Source organism: Lagenorhynchus albirostris, chromosome 20 (genome assembly GCF_949774975.1).
Source record: "Lagenorhynchus albirostris chromosome 20, mLagAlb1.1, whole genome shotgun sequence".
Lineage (NCBI taxonomy): Eukaryota > Metazoa > Chordata > Mammalia > Artiodactyla > Delphinidae > Lagenorhynchus > Lagenorhynchus albirostris.
The window spans coordinates 29,681,513-29,708,623 of record NC_083114.1 but is presented as its reverse complement, the minus strand read 5'-3'; the positions used below and the strand labels follow the sequence as shown (position 1 = coordinate 29,708,623).

The following is a 27,111-nucleotide window of genomic DNA, read 5'->3' as shown; positions in this document are numbered from 1 at the left end:
CTATTTAAATCATAGTTGAGAAACTAAAGAATATCAGTTTGAAGGGACACCAAATTACAAGTCATCTTGGAGGCAGGGGCAAATAGCTTGGTCTAGCCTTCCTTATACAGCTCACATCAAAAGGGGGCTATTTTTGGTGGAATTTCAAAGTCACAGAGGTTGAGAGACAGTCTCCTTGACTGGGGAGAGACAATTATATTCTCTTAAGGGCAATTAGAGAACTTTAAGAGTACACTGTCAGTGGACTCCCCTGGTGGCGCAGTGGTTAAGAATCCGCCTACCAGTGCAGGGGTATGGGGTTCAAGCCCTGGTTCGGGAGGATCCCACATGCTGCGGAGCAACTAAGCCCGTGTGCCACAACTACTGGGCCTGTACTTTAGAGCCCGTGCTCGGCAACAAGAGAAGCCACCGCAATGACAGAAACCTGGGCACTGCAACTAAGTGTAGCCCCCGCTCGCCACAACTAGAGAAAGCCCGCACGCAGCCACGAAGACCCAATGCAGCCAAAAATAAATAAATAAATTAAATTTAAAAAAAAAAGTACATTGTCAGGTGGGAACTGTAACTAGAGTCCCAAATATTTATATATTTACTTGCAAACTAAGAATTTATAAGAAACGTTCTAGAATTGTGACTTGATAAAACATTAACAGAAATATCTATAGTTTTTTTTAAAACCTGGATTTAGTTGAAGCTAGGAAAACACATTTTAAGGTGATAAGCAGTTACTGTATCTATAAAGGTAGAAGATATGAATAATCCTTTAGACTGTTTCTTTTCTTTTGTGTTAGGAAGCCTACCTAATGGGGCTCTCCAGTTGCACAAATATAAAATAACACCCACTTACCTTGGGAAAAATTATAAAGAAAGCTCCTTTCTGACCGCAGATATTTTAGACTGAGAAGCTGAATATATTATCAGTACTTGGGCATGTAAATCATTGTTTCTGGCAAACACATGCTATACCACTGCAAAATTATTATGGGGGATTAGGAACATATAGACAGAAATACCTACCTCTATATGGATGTAGATATGTTTTTGCGGGGATGTGTGTTCCTGTTTAAGCTGTGTCTTGCACTATAACAGAAACAGATCCAGGAGACCACATAAAGGATGTTCAAACTTGTTTTTCATCACTTACTAGAAGAACTGAAACTGGAAAAAGAAAAATGTACTGGACCATGTTTGGCTGATGAGGTTCAGCCTTGAATATGCAGTGAGAAGGTCCTACATGTGGTATTAATTGCAAACAATCCAGACTTTGGAAAATATATCAGTGTTGGCCCATAAGGAGGCAGAGGGAGAGGTTATATTCCTGCAGAAAAGAGAGGGAATTCCTTTAGAAGCAAATATTCTCATTCTCGATTGTCTTATATAAAGATAGACCCCAAGACAGGAAATGGAGACTCTAAATTAAGGGAAAGAACTTTTCCTCCCCTGGAGTCTGGATACTACAAAGGGTAGAAATTAACTTGGAAGGAATTGCAGCTGGTGAGCTCCTGACCACATGGAGGCAGGTGGGGGCCAGACAAGGAAGGATCCCATGGGCATGGGTCTAGACTGTAGACTACACGGGTATCCACATCTAGTAGTCCTCTGGGGCGAGTGGTTGTACTAGCAGCAGCCTGAAAGCTGCTGGGCTCCCAGAACTGTGGAACACAATCTGCAAATTTTGGAAATTTACCTACAAATTCCACAGTGAGTGGACATTAACAGATACTTAGAACAGAACCTGTATGGACTCTTTGCATACGACATTGCGTCAAGGCAAGAACAATTACAGAAACCTGCACTCTTACGACGAGCAATTTTGAGTCAACAAGACGACAAAAAAATGCAACCGGTTGGAACAGAGCAGCACCTTCCCTTCTGGGCTGGGCAGGCTGGCAGGTTACCTTAGCATTACACTGTAGTAATGGCTGCTGAAGCATGTGTAAGCAAAGTATCACTTGAAGTGTACTACTTATGTTTACAACTATTAACAATATATTACCCATCAAAAACACCTACTAGAGAAAGAACATGACAAAACTGAACTTATAAATTAGGTTTAGGCAAAAATTACAAAAGCAGGTTTTTCCCTCTTGGCCAGAGGTTGGCAAACTTTTTCTGTAAAGGGCCAGATATTTTAGGCTTGTGGGCCATGTATTCTATGTTGCAACTACTCAACTCCGCAAGCAAATTTAGAAAAGTAATTCTGAGAGTTTTCAGCTAATCTAACTTTTAAAACAATAAAGGGGGAAAAAAGTCATACTCTCAAAATTTCAAATAAAAAAATTTTTATTGAAATTATTTCTAACATACTTGACAGCCACATTAACATATAATACCATTACTACTACTAATAATAATAGCTAACACTTATATAGGGCTCATAGTATAAAATTGCCAAAAAAGATAGCATTGTTAGCAAATAAAGGATATCTGCCATATTTTTATTATAATTCTTTAAACAGCCATTTACTCCAATTAAGAAATGTACAATATGATTTGGTGTTTTAATTTTTAAGAGAAAGAACTTAAATTAAGCAAGAAGAGGGAGAGAGGGAGTAATAATATCAATAGGAAGAGGGAGACATGGAAGAAATATATCTCTTTGTAATAGATCATTTTGAGAGCTGTTTTCTGGCAAAATCATGTTATTGTTATCCGTAATAGGACAGTAAAGATGGGCAGAATTAGCCAAAAACAAAACAAGAAGAATCAAAGAATGAGGGAGGCCAGTCCTAAAATAAGATTACCAAGACTATATTATTAGATGATTTACTTGGGCTTGAAAAGTGGCTATCATTGTTACACTGTGAAATGAAAAACAATCCTTGTACCCATTGTGTCTATCCACTGACAGAAACATGATACAGTTTCCATAGAAACAACATTCTGCTCATCTAAAGTCCCATTATTTTCAAAGAGCAGTCAGGAAATAGTCAATAATATTCATTTTAACAGAAAATGTACTCGTAATAAAGGGAATTACAGCAAAAATCTGTCCTCAACCTAGTTTACTAGGGAAGATGAGACAAATATAAATGAAATAAAAAGATATACCATTAATATTTCTTCCTTTCTCAGAGAATACTAATCACTAAACAGGTGGAACAAGGGAATAGAGAACTATGCAAGTGAACTCTTTCTGGAAGTAACTGCTATTCACGGCGGAATTAAGTACTCCTAATCTTTGTGTCTCTTCACCTAGTAAAGCTAACAGTTATCCCCAGAAATGACATTAAGGATTGATACACAAATACTGAAAACAGAATTTCCAGATTAGGGAAGGCAGATTTCAGTGCAAATTACTCTAGAACACCTCCAAGCCTTAATAACACCTTTAGAGGAATGGTACTGGAGAGTGATTTTGCTGATTGTGGAGATATTTTTTTCCCCATTTAAAAAATTTTTTATTGAGTTATAATTTATATACCATACAATTCACTTGCTTTACTTGTACAATTCAATGGTTTTTGGTATATTTACAGATTTGTGTAACCATCACCACAGGTAGATTTTAAGTGTTAGGATAATCACTGAAAAACTGAGTCTTGTGATTTCAACCCTTACGGTAACTAACTCTTTGAATTTCCTTTTTTCCCGAAGTAATTATTTCCAGGGTACAGTATAGTGCTTACACTAGTTTATACTTACAGGATTGAATCAAAAGCATTTAAAGTTTCTTTTTGCGGAAGTAACTTTACATACACAGCAAAAGTATTGAAATAGGCAGCTTCTAAGAATTAAACTGGTAAAAATCCATACTTAATGAATTGTGAGAGCAATCCATAAAACTGTCTGTGACTGTGTAACTGAGGAGTTTAGAAACACTCTAAACCCCTAATTAAGATGAGGAGGTAATCTCAGGAGGCAAAACGAAGTGGCTGTAATCTGGTCAGCAAAGATCTAATTAATTGTATAGTACACTGTTCAGAGAAAATTTTGCATGAAGATTAGCCTACAGAAAGAGAATTGCCAATCTTTACCCAGCACTATTCGGGGAACAGAGATGCAAAGTCCAGAGGGTATGAATCTTCCTGTCTTTGAAGAGGTACACTCTGCTGTGGGGCAGGGATCATTTATCAGGTTTCACCAGGATCTGAATGAGACATCTCTCAAAGCGATTCACCTCATTTTGTTTTGATTCCTTATTTACTAAGAAACTGTCTGATTTGCTTTCCAGACCTGACAAAAAGTTTTCTTGGTGTGTACAATTTGAACATCACGGTTATCAAAAATGAATCTGTTTCACCCCCCAACAAATGAACAAATGGTTTGGTTTATTCGCTTTCTTGTTTTTCACTCTTGTGTACTAAAACATGCCAATCTACTCTGGGACACTGATAGTATAAGATCATACCCTTAAATGTAGTAATTTCCAAGCTAATGTCACCCAAGGAGACCTTGATAGACAGCCATCCAGACTTTTCTTGCTACACCCTGACCTTGTCGTAGTGAAATAGACCAGGACCCTATGGTCCTTGCCCCCCCCCCCGCACCCATGTCTTTAGCCTGCCTTTTAAAAAAATATTTATTTATTTATTTATTGGCTGCGTTGGGTCTTCGTTGCTGTGCGCGGGCTTTCTCTACTTGCGGCGAGCGGGGCTACTCTTCATTGTGGTGCACAGGTTTCTCATTGCGGTGGCTTCTCCTGCTGCAGAGCACAGGCTATAGGCGCGCGGACTTCAGTAGTTGTGGCACGTGGGCTCAGTAGTTGTGGGTCACGGGCTCTAGAGCACAGGCTCAGTAGTTGTCACGCACGGACTTAGTTGCTCTGCGGCATGTGGGACCTTCCCGGACCTCGGCTCAAACCCGTGTCCCCTGCATTGGCAGGCAGATTCTTAACCACTGCACCACCAAGGAAGTCCCAGCCTGCCTTTTGTCTGTGGAAAAACTTTAGCCAAAGGATAAGTTTAATCAGAGAAGTGAGAAAATGCAGAAACAAAGAAAACACAGGAGACCAAATAATAATAGTTTAGTCATTAAGCATAGTCAAGGACCTTTAGTTCCTCCTTAAGGGCTATAGACAATATTCTGAGCCACATCCTGTGAGCTGTCTTATAGACACTGAAGCCCCCACCAGGTGGAAGAAGTTAACTACATGATGACCAGGCTGTAGCCATGACATAAGCTTCCACAATTCCGAAAACTGGCCTCAAAGAAATGGAAACAAACCGAACCTGGAACTGAAGATTAACTGTACCTAAAACAATCAAGATGACACTGGTAAGACCACTGATGACCAATTTCAAGATGACTGTCAGAGCTGACTGTATTATTTCTGCATGTGGCCCCCTCCCTCTGTCTATAAAAGCTCTTGCCCCAATTGTCGGGGGCGGAGGGGTGGGGGGAGTCGGCCTTTTGGACAGGCATCTACCCTCCCCCACAGTCACTGGCATCCAAAATAAAGCGAACATTCCTTTCCACCAACCTGGCCTTTATTGGTTTCTGAGCAGTGAGCAGCCGAACCCCACTTTTGGTTACAAGAGACCCCAGAACCTACAATTTGGTTACACTCAAACACGGTAAAATAGGCCAAGAGAGAAACAAGAATGTCCTATTCACTCTCTATTAAATTTTACCCTGTATTCTTCTGAACTGAACAGAATCAGAAATGACTGCATTAAATTGGACAAGAATAAATCAAAGCAAATTCATGGTTTTCTTATTTTTCTGGAATGAAAATGCCTTGAAATCAAAAGCACCTATGTTTAAATCACTTCAGTTATTACTGACTTAACATTAATCAACCAAAGATGAATCTGAATAATCATAAATGGATGGATAAAATTAGATAGAAAATGTGCTCAGTAAATAAATATTGAATGTAAGAACCAATACATGATGTGCCTGGAATTCTTTAAAAACTCTCATCTCTTCTGCTGCTAACCAAGTAGGATAGTGCTAGAAATGAATAAATCTGTTGAAATAGTGTCCCTTTTGGTCAGCTTCTCACTGAAAAATTATCAGGGTCTTCTCTTTTTTTTTCTTTTGGCCGCACTGCACATGTGGGATTCCCTGACCAGGGATGGAATGATGGAACCCATGCTCCCTGCAGTGGAAGGAAGAAGTCCTAACCACTGGACCTCCAGGAAATTCCCAGGGTCTTCTCTCTTTAAATTGAAAGTTCAGTTTAAAAATATGTCATTGAACGATGAGCTAAAGCAGTGGTCCCCAACCTTTTTGGCACCAGGGACCAGTTTCGTGGGAGACAATTTTTCCGCGGATGGGGGGTCGGGTGGGAAGGTTCAGGCGGTAATGCGAGCAATGGGGAGCGGTGGGAAGCGGCAGATGAAGCTTTGCTCACTCGCCTGCCGTTCATCTCCTGCTGTGCGGCCTGGTCACGAACAGTATCGGTCCTCGGCGCAGGGGTTGGGGACTCCTGAGCTAAAGGACAGACAAAAAAGTACATGCACATATACTCATAATTTTGGAAACCACCAAAGAGATTTCAAGGACTACCAAAGATCCTCTATGGATCTGTTGAGGAGCAAATTAAATTTGTATTTTGAGATTACTAGAAACATTTGTAAAATACATTCAGTCAACTTTCAGAACTGAAAACATGCCCTTCTGCTAAACGATCTATTTTTTTAAATTTCAAAGGCACTTCGGATTTTGAACATACTGTGTTCCTTTCTTTACTGTGACTTCCGGGATGGCCACAGGCAAATTTGCAGTCCATCTCTAGGAGTTCACCAAATTATTACTGCAGGCATTTTGTGTACTAATCTTATCAATGCCTTCATTTTAATCCTCCTCCCTTATTTTCCCCGTGATTTCTCCATCCAGTTTTAGTAATGTTTTATGGTATCTCTGTAAACTGCCTCACATCCCTGGGGAGAGGGAGTTGCAAATAAATACATAATATGAAAAAAATTATCCTCACACTTAGAGTGCAGATCTGTTTTAGCATATTGATAACTGCAGGGTTGTTGTTGTTTTTCTTAATTTGAATTCATCACTAATATTTAAAAACCCCAGCATTTCATATAAAAATCTAGATTTCAGATGTCACTGAGGAAAAAAATGTAAAAAGTTCTTACCTCCCTGGGCCAGCATGCTACCAGGATCAGTCCTGAGCAGCAACTGTGGTCTCCAGTGGTCCCAGTAGTACTCACACATTCATTGTGCTCATTCATATTACTTGAGAAGCCTGGTAATGACTTCAAAAAAAGGAAGGAAATTCAGGATTCTGCAATACACAGAGGCAGGAGCGCTTTTTCTCGTTCTTTGAAAGCAGCTGGAGAAATAACAGGCACAATTCATTCTGCAACCTTCACTGGACCTTTCCGCTGCGTTGGGCCTAGCGATAGGCTGTTGAAGAGAGAAGCAGAGGTCTGGGTCCTGGGTGGCAGGTACCACCAATGACTGGTCAGAGCACGAATCACCGCCACTAGCACAAGGAGTGTTTAACTGAGCTATATACAAAGCTCGGTTCCGAACCGAAGGTGGAACGGTACTTTAGTGTAGTCTATTTACTAGGGAATCTAAGCTGGGTTCCCCTCCACGAGACACTTAGGTAAGCAGCCCATGGCCAGTTCGCAGGAGACGGGGCGGAAAGACAAAGTCACGGCTTGGCTCTGCATTGAATCACAGACAACGCAACTGCTGAACTAGGCGCACTCTCCTAGGACGCCCCCGTTTCCGGAGCAACCGCCCGGTCCCGCCCCCTTAGACTCCGCCCCCGTGAGTCTTTCCCGCCAAAGGCCGTTAACACCGCAGAGCATGGTGGGACAAAGCTCTCAGCTAGGTTTCACCAAATCCTTTCAGGGCGCCGTTGCTTTAAGAGACCCATTCCTGGGGAAACTGATTATTCTTTAGGACTCGACAGAGGTTAATAACCCCTTTTATGAGGGCTCTGTATTTAATCTTTACCACTCAGCCGGTCACTTCATTCGCGAACCTCTCCACAAAATCGGAAACGCGGGAACTTTTTTTCCCTTCGCGCGGAGGGTGACGTCGCGCGTGCGCCAGCGTGCCTTTCGCAGCACCCGTTACGCTTCTGCGCGTGCGTAGTGAGATCGACTAGCTGCTTCCTCCCGCTTCTCTTCCTCCCTCCCCCCATATCCGTGCGCCGAGCTGATAAAGGCGCCATTTTGGAGGGGCCGCGGGAGACGTGGTGTAGCTGTGGGCTCGCTCTGCTGTTCGCTAGGCTTGGTGGGAAGACCTGTTCTCGAGTCCGCGCCTTTCGTCGCCGCCATGTCGGGAGGTGGTGTGATTCGTGGGCCGGCAGGGAACAACGACTGCCGCATCTACGTGGGGAACTTACCTCCAGACATCCGAACCAAGGACATTGAGGACGTGTTCTACAAATACGGTGCTATCCGCGACATCGATCTGAAGAACCGCCGCGGAGGACCGCCCTTCGCCTTCGTTGAGTTCGAGGACCCGCGGTGAGGCGGTCAGGGTCTTGCTGCCTTGAGGAAATAGGTTGGAGTAGTTGGGGAAGGCTCCAAGGCCTTCGCATGGAGAATGGGGAGGTGGGCTCTGAGGTTGGGAGCAAGACGAATCGCCCATGCAGGAGTGGAGTGAGGAGCCGAGTCGTCGAGGCTTCTCTTGTGGCTGGGCCCTCCGGACGTCCCCAGAGCCGACTTGCAGGCTCGGAGCGGGAAACTGAGGCGCCGAGGGCTGCCGTAGTGGTCGGCAGCCTGGCGTGCTTCTGGGTGGGGGAGGGGCCATTCCTATTATGCAGCGCATGTGGGCTCTTCCACCCCAGGTGCGCATGTGCGGGGGGCCGCTAGCTCTCCGACCGAGTTAGCCGCCCCTCCCGGTCCTTTTCCTTACCCCTTTGCTCTTCTGTGATCACGCAGGGATGCGGAAGACGCGGTGTATGGTCGCGACGGCTACGATTACGATGGATACCGTCTGCGGGTGGAGTTTCCTCGAAGCGGCCGTGGTACAGGCCGAGGCGGCGGCGGGGGTGGAGGTGGCGGGGCTCCCCGAGGCCGCTATGGTCCCCCGTCCAGGCGCTCTGAAAACAGAGTGGTTGTCTCTGGTGAGTTGACCGTTCCGTGCGAGTTGATGAAAGGGGGCAGAAACCATTTTAAAGTTTTCCTTGCATGACCAGTTTGACAAATGCAAGTTTTCATGCCAGGTCTTAAATTATTTTAGTCCTGTGGGTGAATTTAGTAAACAGGGATTGCTGTATTTGAGATTTGCCAAATTAGGTTGCAGTACCTAGGATATGAAGATCCTTACTTTGCAAATAATTTGGGGCTCTTGATTCCAGAATCTTAACAGCTCCTTAACCTAGGATGTTAAAAATAATCGTTAATTTTAAAGTAATCTTTGTTCTAATGTAAATTTTAAGTTTAATGTGAACTTTAGGATAATTGGTATTGAAAAAAAATAACTTTTTCAGGACTGCCTCCAAGTGGAAGCTGGCAGGATTTGAAGGATCACATGCGTGAAGCAGGTGATGTATGTTATGCTGATGTTTACCGAGATGGCACTGGTGTCGTGGAGTTTGTACGGAAAGAAGATATGACCTATGCAGTTCGAAAACTGGATAACACTAAGTTTAGATCTCATGAGGTAGGTTATACACTTATTCTTTTCTTTGGCCAGAATTGGATACAGTGGTCTTAACAGTGGAATTTGAAGGTAAGATTCAGGCAAGGGTGTCCGAGTAAACCCAGTAAAGTGCCTCTGGTTTAAGTTACATTGAATTCAGCATGCCTGAAGACAGGTGAAAGCTTAGATCTTTCAATCGAAAGTTCTGTCTATTCAATAGGGAGAAACTGCCTACATCCGGGTTAAAGTTGATGGGCCCAGAAGTCCAAGTTATGGAAGATCTCGATCTCGAAGCCGTAGTCGTAGCAGAAGCCGTAGCAGAAGCAACAGCAGGAGTCGCAGTTATTCCCCAAGGAGAAGCAGAGGATCACCACGCTATTCTCCCCGTCATAGCAGATCTCGCTCTCGTACATAAGATGATTGGTGACACTTTTTGTAGAACCCATGTTGTATACAGTTTTCCTTTATTCAGTACAATCTTTTCATTTTTTAATTCAAACTGTTTTGTTCAGAATGGGCTAAAGTGTTGAATTGCATTCTTGTGTAATATCCCCTTGCTCCTAACATCTACATTCCCCTCATGTCTGATAAATTGTATTTTAAGTGATGTCATAGACAGGATTGTTTAAATTTAGTTAACTCTCCATGCTCTTCAGACTGTGATATTATGTAAATGTCTATTCTGCTCTGGTTTGTGTGAACTGGGTTGTTGGGGGTGTTTGTGGTTATCTTACCTGGGGAAGTTCTTATGTTTATCTTGCTTTTCATGTGTCTTTCTGTAGACATATCTGAAGAGATGGATTAAGAATGCTTTGGATTAAGGATTGTGGAGCACATTTCAATCATTTTAGGATTGTCAAAAGGAGGATTGAGGAGGATCAGATCAATAATGGAGGCAATGGTATGACTCCAAGTGCTATTGTCACAGATGAAATTGGCAGTATTGACCTTATACTAAAAGGCAAGGGTTTAAAATGATTGTACATCTACCTTAAAACACTTCCAAACATCTTATGCAGTGAGCTTTAGCTACAATTGCTTTGCTCTTTAAACCTTGGCAATTGTGGCAAAATTACGTTGCCCATTTTGTAACAATTTATTTTGCTCCCTACCCTTTTTTGTTTTAATAGGGACTAATGTGGGAAGAACTGGCTAATTTGTCACAATGCTTAGTTACAACTGTTAATGTGTGACCTGCTGTTGGTGTACATGTGGGTACAGGGTGTCTTTAATTCCAACCGGATAGAGTATAATATCAATACTGCTAAATCTGCATGTCCTCTGTGTGACTGATATAGCGTTGCTACTTCATTTTTTTTAAGACAAAATGAAAGCAAAATATAGAGTTCCAACGTATTGGTGTAGATAATCTAGTTGGGAATACTTTTAAGTCTCACCTTCCCCTTTAAACTAATATTCATAATTGACTCATATGTTTAAAACACTTTAATTTACAAATTAAATTACAGATGGGAGCATTAGATTTAGTTTAGACTTAGGTGGGTAGCAATACCAGTAAACTCAACTACATGACTTTTTGCAACCACAAAACCTGTAATACGCTGTACAGTAACAAGTGTTGGCATTATCAGTTGAACTGTAAATATAAAATGCTTCTTCCAGTTAGTCTCTATGATGATTAAGTTTCTAAAATTTATCTGAACACCATTCAGAAACTTGTTTTGGGGAATTTGATAGTTATTGATGTACATCTGTTAAACTGATGACAGACATAACTCATCATTCCCCAGAAACCTTTTTTGATTACAGTATCTAACATTTTGCCTCCTCTTTTTTGGTTTTGCTGGTTATAAAGGTTTGGATTGGAGAGGGCTCACTGGATCCCAATCCTTGGAGCTGGATCATTGGATTCAAATCATAATGTGGATAGGATAGGGAGGATGAATTACAAGGATTCATGGAGCGGGATCAGATTACCAGGAACATAGGAGTGGATTCCTGCCCCAACCAAACCGCATTCGTGTGGATTTTTTTTTTTTTTTTATTCAACTTAATTGGCTATTCCAAAGATTTTTTTTTTTCCTATTTTTGACGATTGGAGCCCTTAAGATGCACGATGGAATTGTGTTTTGCATTTTTTGGTAAAAGGAGCAAAGCGAGGACCTGGAGATATACGCTGGAGCAATCTCCTTGGAAGGATTCAGCACGAGTAGATGGTAAACATTTAAAGGGGAAAGGGGGGGTTTGTTTAAAATAGTAAAACAGTAAGTCACTTCTAAATTTAAAGAAAACAAAATTGGAGTTGAAGACTAAGTAGGTTTCCAATTGGCTATTGCCGTTTTTCTTTGAAAAAATAAACATTTTTTTAAAAAAACTATGCATGGTTGTCCTTTTTCCTCTTGTAAGAATTTTTACTGGTTGACTAGTCTCAGTTAATACTTTAAATTGATAAGATTCCGATTCTTGTGTTTATGTGTTAGTAAATTAAAGGTTCTTGAAAGGACTTTTCTAATAAATGCTATTAGCTATCTGTTAATTGTTGTGAAAAGTCTTCAGGGGAAGATAAAAAATGAGAATAAGGCAATTGTGTATGTAATATGGTAAGTGAGGCGGTGATCTAGTCTCTGAAGGATAAGTTTCAGAGCTTTGATTTAAAAATGATGAAAAGCTTATAGATGCTGCTTATTTTGGGTGATCATCTAGACAGCATAGGGTTTTGTGCAAAATTGGGTGAGGACTAGTAAATTAATGGTGTTATTAGCCTTTGAGTTTCTCAATAAAACTAAACTCATCTAAAAAATTGGTAAGTTTTAAATTCAGCACAAATTAGGATTCTTAACGTAAATTACATTTTCTGTTCAAAGTGTGAATAGCACACTAGAAGATTAACTGCTTATTTGAGTAAATCATTGCTAATAAAAAGCTGGGCATTCTTTAGAATTTTGCCTTGGAAGTCTTCTCAACCATAAAGTTATTCTGTATCCAGAACATACCAAAGCAGTGATTACATCTTGTAGTCTACTGGTTTTTGTATCTTTACCTGATAGCCCCTTGGTGCTAAGTTTTCAATTTAGAGTTGGGGAGGGGTTTTTACTTAGAATTCCTAATCTTCTGATTTCCTGATAGCTAGTCACAACCATCAAACCATTCTTTTTCTACACCCAAAAGGTAGCTAAGTCGTAACATTTCCCTTGGGTGTTAATTATCCTTGGAAGCAGAATTTAAGATTGTTATTCAGTTGACGTAATTTCAAACCTAGGAAACACTAGAAATCTTGGTAGTAGAGAAAATGGGCCCAAAGGGATTTGCATAAGGTCACCCAACCAGTACATTTAAGTGAACCTTACGGAATGTCAGGAGGAAGAGGAGGGATTTTGGAATGTCAGGAGGAAGTTCAAAATTAGGATTCCATTTTAAGTATTTAAGCAAAACACTTGGTATAGATTCATTAAGGGAGTAACTCTAGTTATGTGAGAATTCAAAACAACTGTTCAAGAGCAGACAGGCACGTAAAACAAGTTCTGTTTCATCTGTAGAATATACAATTGGTATTTTTTAATGACTAATTTTGGAAAGATTAACATGAGCTAGACTTAAGCAAGCCTGGGTTCATTTGTGTTCATTGAATATTTTGGAAACAGGACCAAAATGAAAATTGCCATCGCTCAAAGTTGGCAAAGTTAAGTTGCCATCACTTAAATTGCATTTAAGCTACGCTGAAAGATGTGCTCTACTACAGGTAGTTCCAACCCCTGACTGAAGTGAGGTAGAAAATATTACTTCCCTAGTATATAGGCTGTTTAAGATTAGAGAGGACGTAACTGTATGAAAGGTAGAAGGATGCAGGTTTTCCAGTTCAGTAAGACCAGACAGCTAAATGCTGTAAGGGGAGAGGCAGACTTGCTGTTTTTCAGTCTTAGGAAATGGACCTTAAATCTCTACCTAGATTAGCAGCTATTAGAAGAAAGTAACACCCTTTTGGAACTAAAAAAGCTGTCTTGGATTTTCCCCTTTTCTCCCTATTTATGTCCCCTTAGATATTGTAGGGAGCCTATAATTAGTTTATTATTTTCTAACCAAGGAAAAACTTAAGTCTCTAAGAAGCAATTATTTTTCATAACGTCAGATTGAGTAACCCACCTTGCTGTTCAGCCCACATCCTTCTGGAAACAAAAGGTAAGAAACCCATTTTCTGATTCCTAATTGTTTGGGATCTGAATTTTATTAATTTAAAAAAGAAACTCTTTGGAATATGGACAGATTTCCCTCATTTAAAATGTTTTTTCCCCTAAATTTTATAGTTTAATAATATATTCCATTATTCGTGTATCCACGCATAGTGCTTAAGTTCCATATGATTCTAGAATTTTAACTTTCTCAGTTTTGTCTTTGAAATATATTTGCTCATTAGGGCTGGTGTTCTTTTTTTCAAGTTTCTGTGAAGATGAATTTCTTGTGTGCGTTTTTGCTTACTTTGTACATGAAGTTGTGATGAAATTGCAAACAAAATAAGTTATATGTCTGTATTTACCATAAATAGTATTAAAAGGAAAGAAACTCCATTAGACTGAAGTTCTGTTATAACCATCCTTTGGTTTAGCTTATTTCTGTCATGGTATGAAGAATGCAAAGGCAGAAAACAGGTTCACAATCTCTTATCCCAAAACTCCAAAAACAAAGTTTTTTGTTGTGGAGCAAATTGAATATAAAATGTGACCAAAATCGATGCCTTTGTTTTGCACTTAACTGTGACTGAATTGTCTTCCTGCAGAAATATTGATGTGTCAGTTGCCATAGGTTTTGCTGAGAGTGTTATGTGATAAAGGGTCTATATATGATACATGGTATATATATGCATTTTATAAAGTGCAAAAAGCTCTGAATTTCAAATGCATCTGCCCCAGAGAGTTCCGGATAAGGGATTGTAGAACTGTTACAGGATACACAGAGCGAAAGCTTCTGTGTAGTTTTGAGCATGTGAATGAAAACAAACCGGTTACTGTGGATTCTTTATTGATTGAGCTGTAAGTTCCCCGTCTTTAGACTGAAGCAGCCACAAGAAAAGGTATGACTCACATTTCTTTATGTTCTGTTGCTATGGTGGACTCTCATCAGTTGTACTCCATTGAAGGAAATATCCTGCCATCCCATCCTATATGGTGGAATACTCTATTTGGGGGTAATTTTTTCTGGTACTTTTTTTTTTTTTACAGGAACATTGGTCAATATGACCCTATAGGAAAAGGTGGGATTGGCATGAAGTAAAGAGATTATAAGGAAACATCTGTTCATTGTGTCTCTCGTGATTGTCTATTGAATAAATAGTAATCCTGGCAAAAACTTTTGCTTTAAATATAGATCCAAGAAGTTAACGGTATACTTCAACCAGCTTATTCTTGTGGTTGAGAACTTGGGGGGTAGGGGGCGGTGCTTCTTGCTAACTTTGAAAGCTATACCCGACAACCTTGAATGTGGTTGTGATTTTGTAGGGATGGAAGGAGAGAAGGATTTTTTTTTTATTACAAAAGTCGCTTGGTGCTTCTGTAGTCTCTGTCAAATACTAGTTAATTTAGGCAGAAGTAACCTCATAATAAACATTTCAAAATAGATGCCTCACTGGGTTATGGGAGAGAAAAATCAAGCATACCTTTGCATAAGGACGTTCCCGGTTAGGTAGGTATGCAAAACACAAATGAAACAGAACAAACATTTAGAGTTAAGTAGATCCTGGGTGTTTCATCTTCATCTCTTAGAAAAAGTTCTAACATTCAACCATCAGGTTAAAGTATCTTTAACTCCTTTTACAATTATTAATAGAATTACCAATGTGAAGATAGTAGAAACTGAGAGCTTTTCTAGAATGCCTTATTCATCCTCACCAAGTATACTTTGAACAAACATTAATTTTGTAGGGATGCCAAATGCCTAATGAGTTGTTTGGGTTTTTGTAGGGTTTTTTTACAATGGTCTATTCCACTCCCAATTTGAGTAAACGCTAGGGAAATTTACTTAGCCACTAGAGGGAGCTATGATACAAAATCAAGCAGGAAATACCCTAGGGTAAAGAATCCATACAGCAAGGTGGAAACTATATTAATCCTCTATATCAGCTCCAAAGTTAGGGTTTTTTGGTCTAAGTTTTTTTCCTGAAACTTTACCTTTGCCTCCCCATCTGTTGGGCAGAATTCTTCCCCTTTTCATTTAGGTTTTGAATAGTACTTGATGAGTAAATCTGTAAATCAGAAAACTAACTGGGTTCTGGGACTTAGGAGAAAATGCAAAAGATGTGAATCTGCTTGTTTTTCTGCCTACCTTGTATATCTCCAGGTATGGAATAGTAAGGCCAGAGTGTAAGAATTGGGTACAGGAGTAGATGTGTGTGTGCCTCCCCCCCCAAATCTAGCCCAAAAATTGGTCATATAATGTAAAAATGAAGTATGCTTTCAGAAGCCTTTATCATTTGTTTTTATGGTGTGAAACACTTTGGGGAGTGAAATTAATCTTTATTTCTTGGCATTACTGAGACTTCCAATGATGGTTAGTGTGCCTTAAAACCCTGTTTATTCATCAGGTTGGTTAGCCTTATTTTTCTGTTCTGCAGGCCTTGTTTCAGTAGGCAGAGTATCTTGTGATCAGAAAGTCAGTACAGACTTCTCTTGACATGTTTATTTAATGCCATTTTATTTTAAGAAAGCCAAAATTATTAGGAACTAACACTTCAGCATTTGTCATTCCCACCACCCCCCCTTCAACTTTACATTGCAAAAATGTAAAGGACACAGGCTTCCTGTTTATTGTCACTAAGAATATTGTATTAAAGTGTTTTAGGCCCACTTGATCCAATTTAGTCAACACCAATATGGGAGCACTTGCCTTAAAACACAAATGTTAGGAACTTGTCTACTTTGAAGAATAAGACACTAAAAGAGGACAAAAAGGTATTTTAGAAGAAAAAATACAATCAGGTTTACAAAGTGGAGATTACTTTGCTAAACTCACATTTTATGTAGCAAATGAGGCTACAGAAGGTAGTTGCGGACTAGCAGCCTTGCTGCAAATTGGATTGAGAGAACTAAAAGTGCACTAGATTATGCATTTCCTTAATTCTAAAAATCTTAGCTCTGATATCTTCCTGATTTAACTTGTGAAGAGAGACCATAAATCCTAAATTGCTCAAATGAAAATCTAGAATTCTCTTTATAAAATAAAAAGACTAGGAGATTGTTTTAAGTGCCAGATGGCATGGCAGAATTGTACCCTGAAGTGCTGGGTATTAGGAGAGCGTTTGTAAGTTTGGGATAAGCTTTCAGGTGGTTTATTTAGGTTTAATCCTTTGGAATGGACTGCTACATCAGTTGAACAAAAGACAACCTACCGCCTTTAACTAGGACTTGGAAGTCCTGGACTGAATCTGAGGCCATTGGTAACCTGGCCCCTGGCCTACCTTTTAGTCTGATCTCTAGCCTTCCCCCTGATATACTCTATAACCCAGGACTTGGCATTGTCCAGCATTTCTTGTATTTGGTCCTCCTGTTTCTTCCTTCTGCAGTGCCGTCCATCTCTTCTTCATTCGGAGTCAGCCCTCTGCAACGTACCTTGAATAATCTCGAGTCACCTCTCTGAAAACTAACGTCTGTCATACTGTGTTGGCACAGACTTTGTGTATGTCTAGTATAGCATTTATCACCTACCTTGCTTGCTCTATCCACTTATCTACCTCATCTTACTTGATTCATGAGTTTTTACTTTCTAAGGAACCAAGACAGTGTCTGGCACATGATAGTCACTGAATAAGCACTATTGGTCCTTCATCATTGTTCCTGAAGAGTATTGTTCTACTGTATCTTAAAACTTAAGCCAATCTGCCTTTATCAGTGAGTTGTTTATATATATATATCTCCTTTCCAACAGGTCATAACCTCATCCCCTTTCCTCCCAGGTACATAGCACAATGCTGTGCACCGAGGAGGCACTCAGTTCAATTGCATTTGAAGAGAAACCTAGAAATTCACATTACTTTACTTCCCTTTCTGAGTATCTTGAATAAGTAACCAGTTAATAGAGTCCCAGTTTCTTGTTTCCAAGTTGGAAATAAATCCTTATTCAGTTGATACTTATAGAAAAAGCTAAGTAACATTAAGACATTTTCCATCCTTTTACCTCCTGGTATGTTTCTAACAATTTTTGGAGACTTTTTCTTAACTTGAATTACAAAATAAGAGTGACGTCCACAGCATAAGACTAGGAATGTAAAATGTTGGTTAGCAGTACAGCAAGCACACTACAAAAAAAATCTTAAATGACTCGTTTGTCCTCTAAAACTAGGTAGTAAACATGCAGCAATGTGAGAGTCAAGTGCTGCGACTTAATATCACCAGTTATTAGCCACAGTACCATTGTATCTATGACTTGAGCTAGATAGAGATTCTGTTTACTTACCAGATAGAGTTATTCAAAATGCTGTTTGGATTTGTGTCCCATCTTCATTTGCCATACTGGCATCCTTGTCTGTGCACCCAAATTCATTACTAAAGTAATGAAAAACTAGTTAACTGGTTTTGACGACCCGTCTCCATCCTGGCCATCAAATCTGATCTTCCTAAAACTGTCACTCCCTAGTATGAAACAATGGGTTATAGTCTACAATTTAGCACCATTTGCAATCACATCTTCCCCTGCTCTGGCTGATCTGGTAAATATTTTACTGACCATGCTTGTTTTTACTTCTGTATTTTATGTTTTCAGACTTTTCTCCTTCCCTCTTATTAGCACTCACCCTGCAGCTTCAAATCCTTATCACTATCAAGTTAAATTTAATTTCTGAAACTATAAAAAGCAAGCTTCTAAACCCATATAATAGCTCTCTTCTCTGTGATGCATTTAGTCTCCTCCCAATCTTACCTTATTACTGTTGAAATTTTTGTTAATTTTTTCTACCCAGTGGAATTTTTGTCGTGTTTGTATTTCCCAGTGAGCCAAATGTTTACTTGCCAGATAGGGTTCTTCAAAATGCTATTTGGATTTGTCTCCCACCTCCATTTGGCCAAGTTTAATAAACGTTGATTGACAAGAGAAAGAACTTAGTACTCCTTAAAAGCAAAGTGCTATAGAAACCTATTTTACGAACTGTTGGTTAACTGGGTAGATAATTGGAGAAAGTAATAATCCTAACATTGCATCAAATAATTCCTCAGATATGAAGCTAGGAAATGCAAATTACTGTTGACCCTTAATGCCAGGGTCAGGGGTGACCCTCCACGCAGTGTAAGATTTTCAGATAACTACAGTCATCCCTCTGTATGTGCAGTTACGCATCTGTAGATTCAAACAACCGCGGGTTGTGTAGTATTGTAACATGTACTGAAAAAAACACGTATAAGTGGACCTGTGCAGTTCAAGCCTGTGTTCAAGGGTCAACTGTAACTTAAATGCGAGCCTAAGCCAAGTATAATTGGAAAAGTAAATGTTGCCCCCAAAATCATTCTTGCAAAGTCAAAAAGAAAGTTGTTCTGTTGCAAAAGTTGTTACTTTTCAGTACAGATCTCAAGAATTGATGCCATTGTCTCCTAAAAGAGCAGAGGAGTTCGCTCTCTTGCTGCTTTCTCCTGGGTCTCCTTTTTCCATCTTTCTTGCTTAAGCGTAATTCTTAAAGAAGCCTTAAATTCTCTCTGAATTTAGTGGTCCTGTATCAGTGAGAACTTCTACAGATTTCTCGTTGGGATTGAATTATTTTGGTTCTTTTTTATTAGTAATCTATAGAGGCATTCACGTACAGAGTGAAAAAACTGGATAGTATTTCCTTGGTTTGGGAATCTTAACATTACTCCAGGACCCTGACCCTGGTCTTTAGGCTGATAGAGGATCAGCTAGCATAAGCAGTTCTCTCAAAGCCAAGAGACTCAGCAAACATTTAGCAGACACCCACAAGTCTTACAAGCACCCACATTCCTTGTGCCATTAAATATTCTTCTACCCCTTCATGATCAGCTAAAGACAAAAGCATTCTTGGACTAACTGCACTGTATTTTTCCTTTGCTTTTCTTCAGCATACTTAGTGTCACATAATGCATACACTTGCATGTTGCCATTAAGTTGTCTGGTTGTCTCATGTATGTTTTATTTCCCCCAGCTACATGGTAAACTCTTAGCGAAGACTATGTTAATAACTTTTTGACACTTTTTCCAAGATAGTATGTTAGTACATACACACCTTAATAAATATTTATGGATAAATAAGTATGTTCATGAAATCCTTGGCAGGTGGACTGCATAGCTTAGATCTGATATGCAGTGTGGTCCTCCAATCAGATTGGGCTTATTTCCAAAGTAGTGACTTAAAGGGTTCATGCCCTTTCTACCTTCTTAATGGTAAATTTGGAGGGAAAAATGCAAGGACATAGGACAAATACTTCATCATTCGTAATGGAAGTAGTTGTTTTATGAAGTGCTTTGACTCCTTTTAATTCTCAAATGTTATTAGCCTTATTTTGGGGTTTGAGGAAATAGGCTCAGAGATGTTAAAGTGACAGGCCCAGAAATTGAATCTATGTTTTCTAGCGACAAATTCCTGTTTATTTTATTACTACATTGCTTTTTTTTTTTTAAAGGACAGCATTTTTCCAGTGGGGAGGTTGTTGGGGGGGAAGGTAAGTCTTTGACCCAAATGATCACCACCTGTAATGTCCACCTGATGCCACCAGGGTGTCCCATGGTGCTGTCTTTGATCCATGTTCTTATCCGAGTTGATGGGGGCTGTTTCAAAGCTGGTGTTAATCTTGTCAGAGTGGCCGTGGCCCAGAGCCCAGCAGCAAGAAAGTGGGTCTTTCCAGTGTGCAGTGCACAGCTAGCATCAGAGAAGCTTTTGACCCTCTCTGGTCAGGTTGGCCCCACAGAAGGATAGCAGGTCAGACAGCGGCCAGAGCCTGGTCAGTCACTCTTACTAGGCAGCAGCCCCACAGACAGTAGCATAAAGAAGGTTCTGAGAATGGGTAAATGTTTATAAACATGCATTTGTTTTGTTAGCTGAGTATACACTTACACAAATTTGTATTAGCAAAATAGATCCAATACACAAAACTGGACTGAATTACTTTACCAGTTTTAAAAGCCAATGCATGGTCACTTCCCACTTTCCAGTTTGCAGTAACAGTCTGGATTATACTTAGCCCTGAGCATACAGCCTCTTAAGCATTAGTTTTGATATTCAGCAACCTTAGATGACAATCTTCAGTATCAAAGCTATCACGTGAGAACCAATGAGGTGCAGTCTCATTTAGTATTAGAGCAAGTAGCCCCTTTAAAATTTTCCTTCCCAGTGATCTTATAAGCACTTTGTATAAACGTCTAACTGTTCTATAATTATTTCTTTCCAAGTTTTGATTTTTCTACTGGAGGAGATTCTTAAAAAGTATTCCAGTAACTGACTGGTACAGCTCCTGGCGTTTAATAGATGCTTGATAAATATTTGTTTACCGAAATAGGATAATAGTTATGGCATAGTCCTACTCATGAGCCATTTTTCTAAGAGAATCCACATTAGGAGGTCTTTGTTTTGTCTTCAAATTGATTAGAATCCATTATGAACTAGGAAGTTAGTCCCTGGGGTGTCCCGGCTGGCCTTTCAAAACCTTGAGTATGTCATTCTGGGTTGGAATTAGCACAGACTGAATTTGGTCTGTATCTGCTGATTCTCTTTAGGTATCATCGGTGCATTATCTCTAGGACCAGGTGTTTACCAGGGCTCTTAGAGCCACCAGGAGAGACTAAATTAAACTTTACTGATTGGAGCTCTTGGACTTGGGGGTGCCCTTTTCCCTCTCCCCTCCCTGTTTCCCTGGGTAAGTTTCCATCCCAAAATTCCTGCAGTTTTAAGGTCACTGTGGAACAAATCCCAAACCTACCTCTAGTAGTCAAGGTTTCCTTTCAGTTTTTGCAGCTATTCTCTGGGGAGAGGGCTAAACACAGATTGTAGTACCAACATGGATCCTTCCATATGCTTTGTTTAAGTGATCAGAATAACTGATCTTTAGCGAAATGAACTTTTGTATAGGACATATATGGGGGATTCCTACAGCTTCATGAGTTTTGCTAAAGGTACTATTTAGGTCCTGGACAAATTACTTTAGGAATAAAAGTCAATTCTGATGCAAACAAAAAAAATCCTCTTGTCCCTGAGAAACATAACTAAGTATAACTAATTAATAAACTAGTTATTTATTTAATAAATTGGTCTGAAGATATTCTTCCATATGTGAAGAATAAGCATATTATGCCTTTCCCATCTAAAGTGGAAATCACTAAAAGGCAGAGAGTGTTTGTATCGCAACCCCTAGGATTCCTGTTTCTGGGATTGCCTCGTACCTGATACTCAGGGAGCATTTTCACCGGCTTGAATTGAGTACTCGCCATCTGCTCTCTGAGCGTTCGCTGCTGAATGAAAGGGGAGAGAAAGTGAAATGAGAGGTTGGGTGGGGGGCAAGGAAGCTGGAAAAATAAGAGGAAGCAGCTGGGAGCTGGGGAGTTGGGGGGGACGTAAGGTCAGTAAAACAGAAAGCTAGCAGAGGACAGTGTCAGGCCTTGGAGGTAAAGGGCTAATTCTGTCATCTAGTTGAGTAGAGCCATGTGTGCTTTGTTAAAGAGACTAAAATTACTTCAGAGAAAAATCTAGATTCTCTGAATCTGACCCATCTTCCCTGTGTACCATAGTAAATTGTTCATCAAGTCAAAATCTAGGAATTGTGGTCCTCTTTCTTCAGGTCTAGCAAAGAGCTTACTGCCACTGCTCAGGCAACCAAGGGTGAAATGCTTCAAGTAGTATTTGTGGATAGCTGGTAAGCTTGATGTTTTATTCCCCAGCTTAAGGAGTAAATGCTGAGTACAGCTGTTGTCCCTGTGTAGAGCTTTAACAACCAGCTTGCCAGGTTCCCTGCACCTGCTTACATGCCTGGATCAGATAACTGATTGGAGAACTTTAGGCAGCTTCTAGTTCAGAGACTTTTCAGTCAAGAAACATCCTTAAAGAAGCAGATCTCTCTCCTGGAGCCTTAGCCAGATCTTATGCTGTTCTGGCCTTGTGTTGCCATCTCTTGGCATTGCTGCCTAGAATGGAGCAGCCTACGTAAAGCTTAGTCTAACTAGTCTTGTGATGTCACATCAGTGTCTTAGGTCACCACTGTTCATGTCCCTCACCCAAGGAACATACTGCATAGGTTCCTCAACACTTGTTTCATTATTTCCTGTTTCCTTCACTACCAGGAATGGAGGGATCCTCAGTCAAAGATCATATTGACCCAATGAGGCTTTTTTTTTATCTAGGCCAATGAAAGGGAGAGGAAGGAGCACCAACTCAGAAAGAGGGAGCCATAAGATCTGCATGTATTAATATGGTAACTCTTTGGAGACTTCTGAGAAACAGAATCCCATATGAACTCTGGACTATCCTCAAGTCTGATAATGAAGAAGAAATTGAAGAGATGTTTCTGTTGGGAGTTTGGGTAAAGAGTATTCACTTGATATATGTATGTTTTTGCCCTGCCCCACTCTTCACAAGAACATTTGGACAGGCATTAACAAGTACTAATTTTTATTTTTTAATTTTTTTTGCAAATGAATCATTTTTCTGGTAACGCAGTTGGCTACCAGCACAATGCTGTTTAGTGTCATTACATCCCTCTTTTAACCAGTGGAATATATTTGGGGTGGAGGCTATAACCACTGAAAAGAGCTTTTCCTTTGTACCAAAATAACTGCTTATGTAGGGATTTAATTTATGTTTTTGACTTATTAGCATGATATAACTGAACTAAGCTTTTTTTGCGGTACACAGGCCTCTCACTGTTGTGGCCTCTCCCGTTGTGGAGCACAGGCTCCGGACACGCAGGCTCAGCAGCCATGGCTAACAGGCCCAGCCGCTCCACGGCATGTGGGATCTTCCCGGCCCGGGGCACAAACCCGTGTCCCCTGCATCGGCAGGCGGACTCTCAACCACTGCGCCACCAGGGAAGTCCTGAATTAAGCTTTGTAGTTGTTGGTTAAGGCCCACGAAGTTTGCGTGACCTGTTAAGTGGCAACTTTTTTTCAAGCTCAGCCATTACCCTGGACTTGGGGCATCTGAGGGCAGGGAGGAACAGGTGTCCAAAGGAGAAATGTTGGTGCCTGAGAGTATGTTTTCCAGTTGTATTGAATTTCTTACTTGGTGTATTTTTGACCTATCTTAGTTTCTTTCCTTCTTGTGTCCTATGCTGTTTTGCTTGCTATTTGTTGGATGTCCTCTGACAGCCATTCAGGAGTTGTAAAACGGAAGGTATTTCTACTCAAATGCTTTGTGGAAGAAACTGATAGGTTAAGCATTGATTTCTGGCAGCTTCTTTCAAAAAGAGTTAAGGTGATAAATGTGTTTCCATTGGCTTTGGATATGTTTTGGGCGTCTTGGGTATATGGCCCTTCTTACAAACAATAGAGTGTTTAAGGACCCTCAACTACCAGTTAAACTAAATGTCTACTAGGAAAATGGGTAGGTTTGTTCCCTGTCCCTTTGTTCTCTGTGACTGTTCCAGCCGTCAAGGAACTTAAATTGGTGTTTAGGAAAAAAAATTCTTCGTTGTTTCCCCTTCCTCACCTTACCAGTTAAAACAGAAATAAACTAGTGATGACACTTCAGGTGGTAGAATTGAAACACAAATCCAGCTTCTGGCCACATGGGCCACAGGCAAGTGGCTTAAGCCCTTAGTGTGGGGAGGTGGGGTGGGGAGATTACTTCTGCTTTCCTCCCAGAGAGGCTTGTTTTTGTCTCTTTTTTGGGCGTGTGTGTGTGTGTGTGTGTGTGTGTGTGTGTGTGTGTGTGTTGTTGCCTTTGGTCTGGTAGGGTGTGTGTCCCTTCTCCCCGATTACACTGAGGCTGATAATGCAGGGTAACATTTCTCTCTGGCCAATGTTTTTGGTATTTCTAAGTATTGCAGTCTTGCCTTTTACTAGTAGATCTGTTCATTGTCACTTCCAGCTTTCTTGCATGAAGAGTTTGTTCATTAACTGCCAATTTGAAGCTGCTTCTAACTAGATAGACTCTATGGACAGTTTTGGATTTGATTTGGTTTTGGTTTGTTGATTAGTCTTTCTTGGGAAGGGTAATTGACAATAGCAGAGATAGTTTCTATGCCTAGGATTCTGCATCTAATCTTAATCCTTAACGTACTCACAGGATTTTAAAATCCTTTCCAAAATGGGAAGGAAATATCCTGTTACTTTCTAATGTTTGCTAAAAGTTGTCCTTGTAAATGCTGATCTTGGTAGGTTTCTTCTTTTGTCATGTGTCCTTAGCCTTTTGGCCATTTACCTTAGGGCTCTTCAAAGGAGAGGGGGATGGGGCAGGGGGAAAACCTGTTACTTTGAGAGAAAGTAAGAACTGGCTTAGAGCTCTTATGCAGAGTTCCTAGCCCCAGAATTAATCTAGAACCTGACTCAGTAGCACCAATAAAAACATCTGCTTAGCACCTGTTATATTCCAGGAAATGTTCTAAGCTTTTTATACACATTTCTCATTTAATCCACAGTCCTGTCTCTGTGAGATAGGTATTTATTTTGTCCTCATTCTCCAGATGAGGAAACTGAGGCCCTAAAAGATTAAGTGACATGTTATACACACTGGGGCAGGGGAGATGGGAAAGAAGAACCTGAACAGGGTGGGGAGGGAATCTGAATTTTATTTGGGTGGATGTAGGCACATATATTTTTTGGCTTAGACACCAGACATTTCAGTTATACATCATAACTGGAGGTAACACCATTGATTCATTCACTGAAAGTTGTTTACAATAATCAATATGAATTTATTGTCTTCAGACATTGCTAGTGTTTTGATTGGACCCCAGTATAGTCTGTGGAAGCAGGCTTGAGGAGGGGTTCATTTTGTTTGTGGTTAAGGATTTTTTCTGTCCTAAGAATGGAATCTTTGACCTTCCTAATTTCATTATATTCCTCAAAACAGTTGGAGCTGATTGTTTTTGAGTACTCATTCCAAACTTTTGGATATTTTCTCTGGAAAATATCCTAAGATTTAAAATTTCATCTGAATTTAAAAGATTGTTAATTTTTATTTTTAATGGGAAAGAAAATTCGGAGCAATCAGGAATTCTGGTTTCATCTCATGGATAGAGATAAAAATTAGCCGTTTACCTCAAGAAAAGTGATACTTCTGAATCCCAGCTCTTCAGTAATGAGAACTGGCCTGTTTTTACTTGACCTCTACTTTGTGGTAGTGGGGAGACCCCTCTCCAGAGGTTGTGAGAAGGATTGCTAGAGAAAGGTTTTCTAGATCCTGGGAAAAGAAGTTCAAGAGAGTGCGGCAATATTGTCAGTAGAAAAATGGTCTTCATCAAGTACTAGTCTTATAATCCTGAAACTTCATTTTCACCATAGTTTGAAAGGCAGCAAAGTAGGAGAGGCTATACAGGGAAGGGAAGACTGAGGAGATGTATTACAGAGACCTCGAAGTGAATACGTTAAAACAGGAAAGAAGGTGCATTCATTGAATGAAAACAAAAGAATACGAAGTGTCCGAGGTCAGAGCAAAAAGGTTTTAGTTGACCTAGTTGATTCCTTAGGTTTACATCTTAGTTCTCTCCTTATCTTGTATGTATATATAAACTTAGGCTTCCTGAACCATTTTATTTCTTTCCAAAAGAGACTAATGGACATTTATAGGAGACATAGGGGCCACTGTAGCAGTTTAGCTGAGGAATGTAATCAGAAACTATTCATCATTTTCTGTCCCCTCCTGTCTTAGGCTGACTGGTTCCCTGATGTGTTACCTGCTTCTGCCACTGATCCAAACTGCAGAACTTCTCATTCGTTCCCAAGGCCTCCAGGCAGTGTCCAGTAGGGAATCAACTCTAAAAGGAACCAGACCAACGTTTGCCAGCCCCTTCATTCTGGTGACTGAGGGAAGGAAAGTGTGGGAAGGGGGTATATATGTGTAGTCGATGGAAAGGAAACACAGACTGTCAAATTACTATACCTCTTCAGTTTCTTTTACCAATAGAATTCTTCAACCATATTATTTTTTATTGTGTATGTATGGGGGAAGTTGGAGATGGTGACCTTGATTAGAATGTGATTTAAGAGGAATAAATGGAGGGAATGAGATAAGAGAGTCGGTTATGAAAGAGGTTGAAGTCTTGAAATAATGTGACCATCTGTGGAATTTTTTAAAGCCAGAGTTTACAAAAATATCACTGATAGAGGCTGCCTCCTCATTTCCCGCCACAGGAGACTTCTTGGACTGGAGGCACTTGTTTAATAACAGCTTGTCTTTGATAGAAAATGTTCAGGGCATCATCGTACAAAGTTCCAGTAGCAGTGACGCCTACACGGAAGACTTGGAACTGCAAACAGAGGCTGGGGTCACCTCAGTGACAACTGGCGCTGTCCAACCAGAAGTTCGATTCTTGTTTTGGGGGGTGAGGAAGTAGACTGTACTAAAGCACTAAAACAATTTTTTGTCTGTACTTTCTCTTTAATTAAAAAAAAATATTTTTGTTGGCGGGAGAGGGGGGTGTTCGATAGAATTTCACATCATATCTGGAGTTAAGAAGAGGATGGGGAAGCTCAGCCCTTCACCCAAGAATAACCCAGTAATGACACCTCTAC

General features: G+C 40.2%; 1 protein-coding gene and 1 long non-coding RNA gene across 3 annotated transcripts; both read left to right on the top strand.

Moving 5' to 3' along the window:
• The first annotated feature begins 8,073 nt into the window (after positions 1–8,073).
• On the top strand, positions 8,074–11,845 carry SRSF1 (serine and arginine rich splicing factor 1). 2 transcript variants are annotated; one of them, XM_060133234.1, is made up of 6 exons: positions 8,074–8,387; positions 8,805–8,989; positions 9,356–9,528; positions 9,728–9,914; positions 10,290–10,408; positions 11,324–11,845. In XM_060133234.1, exons 1-5 carry the CDS (start codon positions 8,194–8,196, stop codon positions 10,310–10,312), a joined length of 762 nt encoding a protein of 253 aa, XP_059989217.1. In that variant the 5' UTR covers positions 8,074–8,193; the 3' UTR covers positions 10,313–10,408; positions 11,324–11,845. The 2 variants fall into 2 exon arrangements, with proteins under 2 accessions (XP_059989217.1, XP_059989218.1); XM_060133235.1 differs by lacking the exon at positions 9,728–9,914.
• Positions 11,846–20,904: 9,059 nt separating this feature from the next.
• LOC132510823 (uncharacterized) lies at positions 20,905–26,969 on the top strand. The gene is made up of 3 exons (XR_009537438.1): positions 20,905–21,305; positions 22,783–22,961; positions 26,249–26,969. It is a non-coding gene; the product is annotated as an uncharacterized LOC132510823 (long non-coding RNA).
• The last annotated feature ends 142 nt before the right edge of the window (positions 26,970–27,111 follow it).